Source organism: Barbus barbus, assembly GCF_936440315.1.
Source record: "Barbus barbus genome assembly, chromosome: 10".
In the NCBI taxonomy this organism is placed as follows: domain Eukaryota; kingdom Metazoa; phylum Chordata; class Actinopteri; order Cypriniformes; family Cyprinidae; genus Barbus; species Barbus barbus.
In genome coordinates, this window is record NC_136738.1 from 30868438 (window position 1) to 30881416 (window position 12979).

A 12979-nucleotide genomic window follows, 5' to 3' on the forward strand; every position below is an offset into this window, starting at 1 on the left:
TTGTAATCCAAAGGTTGTGGGTTTGAGTCTCAGGTCTGGCAGGGATTGCAGGCGGGGGGGAGTGAATGTACAGTGCTCCCTCCACCCTCAATACCATGACTGAGGTGCCCTTGAGCAAGACACTGAAAACTGCTCCCCGGGCGCCGCAGCATAAATGGCTGCCCACTGCTCCGGGTGTGTGTTCACGGTGTGTGTGTGTGTGTGTTCACTGCTGTGTGTGTGCACTTTGGATGGGTTAAATGCAGAGCATGAATTCTGAGTATGGGTTACCATACTTGGCCGCATTTCACTTCACTTAAATCTTATTTTTTCTTGCAATTTAAAGATATAAAGTCAAAAATGTAAATGTTAAAGTCAGGATTGTGAGATATAGATGCAGAATGGTGAGATATAATCTAACAATTCTGAGAAAAAAAAGAACTGCAATAAATAAACTCAGAATTCTAACTTTTTTCACGGAATTCTGAGTTTGCATCTCGCAATTTTTTTTGTTTCTGCCATGAAATAAAAATTTTTAAAAATTTGGACTTTGTGACTTTTTTTTCTTGCAATTACGAGAGTTTAAATCTCACAATTCCGACTTTTCTTCTCAGGATTGTGAGTATATATCTCTGCATTTCTGATTTTATATCTCAGAATTGTGAGAAAAAATTTGCAATTACTTTTTTTTTTTTTTTTTTATCCCATGGCAGAAATGGGCTTCCATATTAAACTCTGCTCACCTGAACTTGTTACACGATACACTGGACCAGGTATTGTATTAGTATTATCAAAGACGTATATGAATGGAGAAATCTTCCCCTTACAAATAAAAGACCTGCATATTAGCTGGACCAACCTGGTGATTTGAGTTTTAGAAACACAGTAAATAATACCATGAGTTTGTGTAGGAGATGAACTGGCCTTCAAGCAACTTTCCACAATCTAATCAGTTCACAATAGACACAATTAACATTTTTCATGTTATGTCCTGTTTCACTCAGAAATTACTAACAATTTCTTGTTGAACTTTTTGCAATAAATGAGTGTATGTGTGTGTTCTATCTTAACAACGAGTGTTTCTATGATAAATGACTGCGTCACGCGCTCCATCTGGAAGCTGGTATCAGGGCAGAGGAACAGCAGCAGGACGGGAACAAAAAATCACAAGGTGACCTGAAGAGGCCCTTCCCACGCCTCACAGGACGACATTACATCTTATTCTGTGATTACTGCGCATTCAAAAAAACACACACATGCAAAAGCAAGAGCAACAGACGAGTAGCTACTCTGAAATGGTTTAATGCACATCAAATAAGTATAACAGAAGTTTGCAACGTTTTAAGGTCCCGTTTTTTCCCATAAGTCTGTGGGAGTGCTGCCTGAGACTAATTGCAAGGCAGTTAAGACAATGGTCACATGTAAACTAGGAAAGGGACAGCTATTCATTGAAACATTCAATTTCAGGTGTATAATGCGCCTAATTATATGACTATAGCTTTAGTCATCTTTTTCACGTCTCTTTCTCTCTGTCGTCTAGATTAAGGGGATTCACTCACTCATGTTTTTTTTTTTTTACAGCAGGCTTTGGTCCAACCCTTCTTCACGGGGCACTCAGACATGTGTGATGCTTCCTGTCTCCTGAAGCTGAACAGGAAGCATCACTCACATGAGCATCTGGCTGGACTCCAAACTAGAGGCCTGCAGAAATGCTGCGAAAGCTGTATTTAACCCTCTGTTTGCATAGAGTTTCATTCACTGGCATTCAAAATCAGTCATGTTTCTAAAATGTTGTCAATCTTGATAAAACAGTGATTTGATGCCAATTAATGTCAGTTTTTAATAAAGATGCTGACAAAAATATAAAATAACAATGGATCTGAAACAGAAGCATGTATCATTGGAGATGCTCTGGAGGATAAACTTGACCTTTAGCCACGATGTCCTGTCAAAAAGCCTCCTCAAACGTCATTGGTCTATCAGCAGAGGAGCTATCAGCTATTAAATAGGCCTATACACACACACACACACACACACACATATATATATATATATATAAAATTTTCATTTTACATTTTTCATGTAATGTGTTTGGCCTGATAAAGGCTTTGTTTAGACAGTTTACTTGGGGAATTTTCATTATTTTACATTCTGTATGAAATTATCAATCACTGAATCACTGTTTTATCAAAATTAACAAGATTTAGAAACATGATCGCTCGATTCTGAACGCTAATTAAATATTTGGCTACATTAATTAATTTTGATATTATTCTCTTATTATGACCCTTTTTGCCATTTCATATCTGTTTATTAATTGTTTTAAATGTTAACATTTTGCCAAAAAGCCTACCCTAGTCGTCATTGTGACAACTTACCTATATATTGTGACAATATGCCCCTGATATTGGTCAGCATTTTAAATGAACTGTATCTTGTTTTTTCCCAGTCAATAAAACTGAAACTATTCAAAGGTAGTTAAGTTTTTAAGGTTTGTGTCAATATCGCCCTGGAGAATTTTTGAAGAGTTCATTTGCAAAACCTCTGTTTTTAAAAAGTTAAAACATCATGTTTTTGTTTTTTATTTCAATCAAGTAATGCAGTTGGAAAAAAAAGCAAATTAACATAATAAAAAACATGATTTAAGAAAATGAAAAGTTATCGGTTTTTGCAAATAAATTCTTCATGTTCTGACATAAAAAATTGCCCCATCTCTACTATTTGGCTCATAAACAAAATGGGCAGGGTCATAATGTTGACAAGCAGTTTCAAAATAAGCCATATATTTTTATATCTAATCTAAAAACAATATGTGCGCTAATAATTCAACCCCTTAATAGGTCTAGAACATTTGTGTATCCCATTTTTTTAGCCATATATACTGCTAGATTAAAAACACTGATAACACTCTTACCCACTGCTTTAGATGCAGAGTGTCTGGTTGCTGTTTGTTAGTCTGTGTAGCAGGGTTTGTGTGCACCGGAGGGAGCTCTGCTCCACTGCAGCTCCACCTCTCCTCTCCTCTCCTCGACAGCAGCGGTCGGTGTTGGTTTTCTCCGGGTTTCTGGTCTGACAGAAGTGACATCCGCGTCTAAATTTACCGCTTATCTTCATGGGCAAGGTGTGGAGGCAGATGTACCCCCAATATACCTACTATTACCCCCCTTACCTGCAAGCCAAGGTACGAAAAGAGGTTTTACCTCATGTTTGTAAATCCGACTGCTGTATGTCATGTTTTATTAGACATTGTGCGCATATTTTTGGGAGTCTGCTGATACTGTAGTCAGTCAGCTCTGCTGTAAGTTTGTTGCGTACTTGAGGGGATTTTCAGGCGGACATTTTAAATCGGGTTTTTTTGTTGTTGTTTTTTAATCAGATATAATCAGTCAAATCCAGATATAAGCTAATCGTCCCTGTTTTATATGCAGTGCTGGTTTAAACTCGTTGTGGTCGTGGTTATTAAATGTTTTGCTCGTGAATTCCTGTGACATGACATCGCGCGCTGGCTGAAGTCAATCTCAGTGAACTCGATAGTGTGTGCACTAGTGCTTGTTGTGAACTTGTGCATTTATCATTCTAGTTCATCCACTTTTGAATCATTATATGTGCAGTTCAAAATAATGATCGTTTAATTGTAAGGAGACGTTATGTTGTTTGTTTACACAGTCAAGTGGTTGACCGATATGCCGATATAATAATGCCGATATAGCAGGCTACAATTACAAAAATCGAAAACAAACACCTACTATAGTATTTACTAAAAATGAGGGGTCTGATTTTTGGCACATGCAGAATTCAATGGCTGATATATTAGCTGTAGATAATTCAATTTAATAGATAAACTATGAGTATGAGATAAAATGCTTAATGTTAAAATATATTGATTATTGAATGAATATTACTTATTAAATAAGTAGGCTATTTTTTGACACTATCTCTCTCTCAAATAGAAAAATATTTTTATCCATTGACAAGGCTATTGTTAGATGTTGTTGAAACTGAAACTTTCTTCAGCTACGTCATTCAACTCATTAAAGCACAGAAGTTGGCTGATAATCTTTTAAATAGTAAAATATTAGCTGATTGATTGGTCTTGATCTTCTTTATTATTTTAAATGGTGCATTCTTTTATATTTAGTGCAATCGGCTAAATACTTTGACATTTTTAGTGCATTCAGCTGAAAACCACGCCTAGAGTTAGCTGCTTGGCAAAATCATGTAATGTTTTCAAATATTATACAAAATTAATATATTTCCTCATGTATGCCACCCTCCATCAGCATCTTTCATTAAAAACTATATTTGTCGACCTGTAATTTTCAGATTATTTTCTCCAATACTTTTAATATGCTAAATTAGACATGCAGTTTTCACACTGCTTAATTTCAGTTGTGTTAAAAGAAGAGCATGAGAATTGGCACGAAAGATGGAGAGCAGAGAGGAAGGTAGCTGCTGTTTATCAGAGAGAGCACAGATGATCAATACTGAGGCGCTCTATGGGTGGAGCACATCCATTATACTGCCTGACTGTAGATATGGTGCTAATCGGGTTTCATTTATCAAAAGATCCAGTTCCTTCTGAACATGTCATGTATCACAGAGCTTTATGAAAGTATTGATTTGAGGAAACCTAAATCTTAAATGTTACAAGTTTTTGTCAATCAAAACTTTGCATGTCACAGTTAATGCAGTGGCTGCTTGTTTGATCTGACTGGTTTGCCTTATTAATATGGATGTGGATGAAAATTTCTGCTGACAGAATACCGTGACTGTAAGATGAGTATCAGATTTTGAATGTTTCTATGCGTTTATGCACTCATCTGCTGCAAGGCCTCATATTTCACTCTTATCAAAGTCAATGTGTCAACCCATCGTAATCTGATGTATTTCTAAGGGAAAATTACTGGTTCAGAAAGTTTCCAGTGTCTTTTTTTTATTGTTTATTTGTCGACTGTTTTGCTATTTTTGGGCACATGCCCTTGTAGGAGCTTGGAACAAGTTGAGATGCTTTTGTAAGATGAGCTTTGACAGGGAAGGGAGGAATGGCCTTTTTTATTATTACAGCAGCTTGATTTCTTTCAAGGCTGTCTTTATTTGAGAGGCGGAGAGGTAGAACACATTTATATGGCGTTCTACTCGACCGTTTACAGCATAATGTACAGCTTAAGCTACAAACAAATCATATGCACTGAATTTGAGCAGATTTGATCGTGATTAACTATGTATCAAAAGGTTAAATCCCTCAAAACCTGTCGAAAACACACATTTCACACTATTATATTTTGCATATAATGAAGCATGTTTTATGACCATTGGGGTTTTTGCATTATTACATTATTGTCATGCATATTTATTGCCAAATTATGCTTACCGCAATGCATAGCAGTATTTTTTGTTTTTAATTTGTGCTGATGAAAGGGTCAAAGCCTGTCAAAAACATGTTCCCATCATACTGTATTCAACACTTATATTTTGTTTATAGAAAATGGAGCATGTTTGAGGACCATTTTTGCATTATGACATTATTTTTAAGCACATTTCTTGCCAAATTATGCTTACTGTAATGCATAGCAGTATTTATTTACTTTAAATTTATGCTGATTTAAATAAAAGTTATTGTGTAACAGCCATTTATAGTCATTTTTAGATTGCATTAAATTCAATTTATTGTCATTGAACAAATATCAGTATAGTACATTTAGGATTTAAAAAAGTATAGGAAAATGGAAATATAATCTGGTAAGTGCACAGCAAGAGTATATATCAAATGTATATTCAGTTGCATTATGGGACTGAGAAATGTGGGGGAATTTTTGCTTAATACTGTAATTGTAATGAAAATAATGTGCAACTAATATAAACGGTAGTAAAATAAACGTATTTTTCTTTATGTAAAATATAATTCCTTTTTTTCCCTTTTTAGCATTTTGATGTTAAACCTGGATGTATTTTAGTGAGATTGCGGTATGCATTTTCTTGAGAATTCATGAAATGGACTGGGAATTATGTAGCTCTTTGAGAAGCAACTGAACTGTAACAATTTATTCATGTTAAATTTACAAGTCAAGAGAGACGTGCTGTTGCATTATCACCAGTGTTCAAAAATGCATCGTCAATATGAATAATAATTAAAAAGCACCAGTTTTTCATCCGTGTAGGTGGGCTGGCCGTGTCAACATGAGCCTGTGATCGAGGGGTGGGTTTTTAGCACATTAACTGCCATTGGACATTACACACAGAGCCTGCAAACAAAGCCATTGTGAAGGGCCTTAAAAAGCCCTATACAATGTTTACAATAAAGTCTGAAGAGTTGCCTGGCAGCGGAATGTACACAATTAACCAGCGCCGCAACGGCCTCATTATGTGTGTGCCGAGCTGAAAGAATTCCAATTGTTCTCCTACGATAGTCATTCTGGGAACTTTTTGACATGAGGAAAATGAGGGAGCAGCTCACAATAATACCCACCACGGCGGTGAAGCGCTCTGCCAAGGGCCTGTCTCACAAACACAGGCGGAGAGCTGGAAAAGCCCTTCAGCTTAACTGACAAGGTCAATGAGAGCCACACAGACTCGTCTGGTATTAATAGACCTGCTTTGTTAGTTTGTGTAAACAGGCAATTCAGTAAATGTGTAAGTAAATATGTGAAGTCCCAATGGGGTAAAAATAGGTTCGCTATGAAAGAGGCTATTTGAAGACTGTCGGATGACGGTATATAGTGAAATCTGACAGCCGGTTGAGTTTCTGCTATAGCGGAAGTTATTTTTGTGTAGGTATCAGTGGACAGGATGATTTTATACCATATACATGGGGGAATGATGAAGAAATGTGATGCAACAATACAGAGCATTACAAATGTTTCATAATGTCAAGCTTTTGTGCAATTTTTTTTTTTTTTCAAATAAGTATTTAATTCATTTTAATTTGCTCACTATCCAAAAATAAAACTAGTTAGTTTTACTGTATATATATTTTTTTATTATTATTATTTGTACTTTTTTTTTTTTAATTATGTGAAGCTGTTGTTGCACAAATATCAAGACTATCATTCATTTGTTATCAATAATCTGTTTAGTTTAAGAAAACAGATTATTTATTTATATATATATATATATATATATATATTTGTGTGTGTGTATATATATATATATATCTCATCAGAGTTTCTGAAAGCATCACAACTGACATGTCACAGTGTCACTGTGTTTCCCTCAGAGCAATTTACATATCCTTTTCTGCAAATAACCAGTTTACATATAAATATTTCACAGGACTGCGGGGATATTAATGCTGTGATTGTTAGCTTTTGATGCAAAAAAACCTTCATAATCATCTTCTCGTCATATTTCAATCTCCAGATGTGCTTTGGAGAAATGCCTTGTGTGTTGTGATCGTTTTAAAATTACATGTGTGGGTTGCGGGAGCGAAATGTTGTTTTGTGTCATGCAAATACACAAATCATATTACAGTCATGAATTTTAAAGGATCTCATTTTACTGAATCGCTCTCAGAGCCCCATTCCAATTCCAATTTAGACAACATCATACATAAAGCCTGCAAACTAACACGCACAACATCCATGTCTAAACTGATCCATGCCGTATTTGAATGAAACTAGATCACTCCTGTTATAATCAGAGATGTCTCAGCATGCCGTGTTATGATATATGCAAATAAATTACACATATAAATTCAGAGAATTATGATCTTCTGGTCTACACATTTTCTAAACTTTTTTATTTTTTTGGATTGGATTATTTATTAAAATCGGTCTTTCTTAATAACACTGAACTCACAGTAAAATTCACTCATTTTAATATTGCTAAAATCTAGCAGGGATCATAACATTTTGAAGCCTTTGCATTATTTTGGTAACCTTCTCTCTCTATATATCATAAAAAACGGCTGCTATTTAAGCATACATACTGCACAGGATACTGCATCCCACAATGCAATGCTCTCAACTTGACCTTTCATTTCAAGGTGATGTAAATGAAGTAAATACAGCCATGATTTTAACATCCATTTTCATGGCTCAGTATTTGCTTGGACTGCAAAAAGTTGAGTGTTTTTCCAGGGAAAGCAAGAAATAATAAAACCGTGTACCTTAAAGAAAGAGTTCACCCAAAAATGAAAATTAGAGGGTGAGTAAATGACAAAATAGTGCAGACTATCCCTTTAAATGCAATAAAAGTCGCTTTGCATTAAAGCACCTCCCTAATGCATAAACGTAAATGTATTTTCTGTACAAAATAAGCTCATTGAGGTTATGCATCGTGATGAGCTCATGAGACATAAACAGTTGTGACCCTGGACCACAAAACTAGTCATAAGGGTTTATTTTTCAAAACTGAGATTTATGCATCGTCTGAAAGCTGAATAAATAAATAAGCTTTCCATTGATGTATGGTTTGTTAGGATTAGACAATATTTGGCCAAGATCTGGAATCTGAGGGTGCCAAAAAATCGAAATATTGAGAAAATTGCCTTTGAAGTTGTCCAAATGAAGTTCTTAGCAATGCATATTACTAATCAAAAATTAGGTTTTGATATATTTACAGTAGGAAATTTACAAAATATCTTCATGGAACATGATCTTTACTTCATATCCTAATGATTTTTGGCATAAAATTAAAATCAATAATTTTGACCCATGCAATGTATTTTTGGCTATTGCTACAAATATACCCCAGCGACTTAAGACTGGCTTTGTGCTCCAGGGTCACATTTAGCATTGCATAATGCACTATTTTTGAATCATAGTAGGCAGTATACAGTGCATACTGTGCAGTAAGTTTAGTAAGTAGTAAGCTAGTGTTTCATTCCCAGCAGCCCTGCACACATCCAAACTCTCTCTCTCTCTTTTTTTCTCTCACTGACTATCTGTGAAAGAGGCGTCTTCCTGTGCGACAGACGCATACACGCATGTAAACATGCTGCTTTCGTAGTGCGCGAGCGCCTGCCTTGACAAACTCGAAGCTGTCGCTGTTGACGACTACAATGTGGCCCCCGCCAAGAAGATGGGGCTCTCGATTCGAGCCAGACGGCAGAGGCAGGAAGGTATGTAGGGCGGCACTGTTTCAACAGCGCGCAAATTGCAACATTTTATTTATACAGAGCAAATGGACCGAGACCGAACAAGATAGGAAGTCACAGGGTGAAATCTTTCTTCATTACGGTGGAAGGCAGGGGGAATGTCGAGAATGTGGTCTGGGCAAGTTGCACGCAGTAACGTGGCGCTTTAGACGTCTCAGAGTTGCATTGGAGTTCAAAAGCCTCTCGTTTAGCAGTCAAAGGTGTTTGTAGGGCACCGTAACTACAGTACAGAGAGAGTCAGCGTGCATGGATTTATGCACATGCATGTGTGCTCAAATGTTGGCAGGTTGGAGTGTGATATATAGTCGCTCTGATCGCCTGTGGGGGAGGCGAACGCTTTCCTCTTCATTTGTTTTCTCTGCACATTCAGCATGGACAGCTGTACCATGTCAAGCAGGGCTACTTTACGGCTGATTTGTGGGCTGCTTTCCTGTAGGTTTAAAGCTCCTCAAGATTTTGTTAAACATCCTTGCTATTATAAACCAGCGGTTCTTAACTGGTTTCGCTTCTGGACTCTGATGTTTATCATGCAATGTCAACAAAAATGTCCTGAAATCGACCTAATTCATATTTTGCATGCTATTCCAAAGGATAAATATTTGTATGGGTACTTTACAAGTATATCCTACTTCACATTCAGTACACGCATGTAAAGCAAGATATACTATATAGCAAATCTCAGCTGCATGATTGTTTATATCATCACAAAATGCAACTATATTATCGCTATGGAACCCCGTTTCCACTAAGGTAATTAAAATAAATACGTAATTGCATTTTATTGCATTGCATTTTAGCAGATTTTTTATTTTATTTTTTGCAATTCTGAGAAAAACATATAATCTTGGAATAAAAATGTCAAACTTGGAATTGCAAGAAAAATTCAGAATTTTTCTCATAATTGTGAGCTGATATATTTTAGCCTGTGTGTTTATCTCGCTTATTGTTTTTTTTTTTTTTTTTCAGAATTTCGAGAAACAGTCTGAATTGTGAGATAAAGTTGCAATTACCTTTTTTATTTCTTTATATCCATAGTAGAAACAGTCTTCCATATATCACCCACTCTCTATAAAATAAAGCTGGATTTACGAGTAGGCCTATGTCCAACTATTTCTGCATACATACAGTATTTTTATGTAAATCGATATATAATATAGCAAATCTCTGCTGGTATCTTTGCAAACTGTAAGCTATATTATCATTCAACTCTAATCTGCTAAACGCACCTATAAGGCTTGAAGATATTAAGAAGAAATAGACATAAACATTTGAAACAATGTGTATTGTGAAAAGCACTATACAAATATATTTGACTTGACTTCTTAATCTTCTTTGTCACCAAGACCCTTTATTTCAGCTCTCGATGCACACTTTTTTATGATGCAGTCAGTTCCTGGTGGATAAAACCAATTCCTGCCTTGTATTTTTCCTCTTTTTCACTAATAATGTAAATAGTTTTTGTTTTCTTGAATTTTGCTGAAAATGGCAAGTTGATACAGTAAGAAATATCCCACTAAGAGTGTAAATGTCTGAAGTTAAAGGCTAATAAAAGAAAGATAAGTTGTTTTAGTTGAGTTTGTGTTCAATATTTTGCTTTTTAAGTCAATATTTTTGACAGGGCATTTCTAAATATCTCTGCACGTTGTGCCAGGCTTTATGTGAACTCGCTCTTACTTTCTATCTTTCTGTCTTTTGGGATGATCGTGCTAGACTTTGGTCCCATTCCAAATGGCTTCCTCTCACAGTCCTCTTCCCAGTCTATATTTTAGGTAATAGTCAGCTGTGAAGTCCGAACTGGCTCATAATGGTTGCAAATGAAAAGGTATGCCATTTGGGACCGAGCATTTATGTGCCATTAACTTTGCATTTGTTTGTATATATATGTTAGCCTCTCTCTTTTGTTACTTTTGATGTTTTTTATTTAATTTAGCTTTAGCTGAATTAGCAGTCCTGAGGTAGCAGCCCTTTCTGCTACCTCATTTGCCTGTTGACATGCTGCCATCATTCATACAAACACGTACACAGCAGAGCGAAAGGTGCCAGCAGGTCACCATCATGACCCCGAGTGTCCTTTGAGTGCAGAAAACCACATTATTCCACCTCTCTTCTTATGTAACATTTTAAAATTCATCTGTATCACTGTCTGTTTTGAAAATGTCCGAATGCTTAAGCTAAGGGTCAGGATGCACAAGGTCGCAGAACACAATAAATGCTCTGCTAGAATACAGTGTTATGAAATTGCACCAAGGCTGCCTTTATTTGATCAATTGCAGTAAAATCTGTAATATTCTGAAATATTATTACAATTTTAAATAACCATTTTATATTTTAATATATGTTAAAGTGTAATTGATTGCGGTGATGCAAAGCTGAATTTTCAGCATCATTACTCCAGTCTTCAGTGTCACATGATCCTTCAGAAATCATTCTAATATGCACATAATATATATAACATTTCTGATTATCATCAGTGTCAAAAACAGCTGTACTGCTTCATATTTTTGGAAACTATGATTCTAAGATTCTTTGATGAATAGAAAGTTCAAAAGAACAGCATTTATTTGAAAGAGATTTTTTATGACATTATAAATATCTTTACTGTCACTTTTGATCAATTTTATGCATCCTTTCTTGTGTACGTATTAAATGAATAACTTTTAATGCTTTTGTTGTCTCGAATGCATCAATTGACTACAGTGACCCTTTTGCCCCCGTATTTTAAATATTTAGACAGTTTTTATCTCTTTTTGTGGCATTTATTCGGAGAACTGGTTGATTTCTGACGTAGCTTTGACAGAAGCTATTTTGTGTGTAATTGAGCCAAATCTTTGATGCCCGACTGCTTTGTTTCTCATCTGATCTGTGGCTGGTGTTGACGCACTCATGTTTGCTCTGTCCTGAATAGCAGATGTTTTCCAGTCTGATTTTTTTTGGTCACAAACAGGAAAAGGAGAGGGTGCAAGGGCAAAGATCTTACTCCTGCTCTCTGTGGGATTGTAAATGACCTATTTACATCCTAACTATGACGTAAACTGCTGTCTAAGCACGATCGGCCAGAGCTGGGGATTATTGATACCACAAGGTGTTTTCGGTGCTCCTAAGATCAAATTTACATTCAAAACAGCAGAGTGAAATCAAAAACTGATGAGCTCAGTGGATTTAAGAAGACAACAGGAAATGCAGTGTTTAGGTGTGAGGACGTGCCTTACATTCATCACAAGACGTGTTGTGTGCGTTTAGAAAAATTAAATTTTTCTTTCTATTTGTGTATAAATGGATGAGTAGCAGCAGACCGTGAAGAACAAGCATCATCAAGTGTTCATCATGCATGGTCCTCCTTCATTAATGCACTGGATGAAGTTGGTTGATGAATTTCCAGATTGAGAATGGCTGGAAGTAGCTCTCGTATAATATACAAGAGAGTTTGCATTTTTGTTACATGTTTTGGTCACTACATCATTGCCAGACTTCCTTTGATCTGTTATGTCAGAATTTAAGTGTGGTTTCTGGTGTGGGTTAAATCTCTGCTTTAAGTTTTACAGATAAGTCTTGATATCAGTACTACAGAAACATCAACACAACGAGGCTAAAGGCCCCCCTTAAGAAAAAATGTATAATTGCAGAAAAACAAAATATACGTTGTATTGAACTTTAATGGAGCAACAGATTTTGTGTGAAAATAAATCATTCAAGTTGTTTATATTGTTTAAAAATCTTATAAATTGATACACATACTTCAGCTAAAAAAAAAACATTTTATTTTTGCTGAAGTGATTTTGAACTAGTATTAACTTAGTTCAAAACAATCACTTTAGCAAAGTTTGTACTATTTTCTGCTTATTTTGAAAAAGAATTTTTTTTTGTTCAATAAATATACTGTCATTAAAATGTTAATATAAAAATAAA

The 12979-nt window shown here is 35.6% G+C and overlaps 1 protein-coding gene across 2 annotated transcripts in view; it reads left to right on the plus strand.

The window, feature by feature from the left end:
- Window positions 1-2937: 2937 nt before the first annotated feature.
- The window catches only part of LOC306876467 (RNA-binding motif, single-stranded-interacting protein 1-like), a 58484-nt gene continuing 48442 nt past the window's right edge, over window positions 2938-12979 (plus strand). The window contains exon 1 of one of the 2 annotated variants that reach the window (XM_079427649.1): window positions 2938-3160. In XM_079427649.1, the coding sequence (XP_079283775.1) occupies window positions 3092-3160 (69 nt within the window). In that variant the 5' untranslated portion in view covers window positions 2938-3091. The remainder of the gene's footprint in view (window positions 3161-12979) is intronic. The other variant, XM_079427651.1, reaches the window with a different exon arrangement.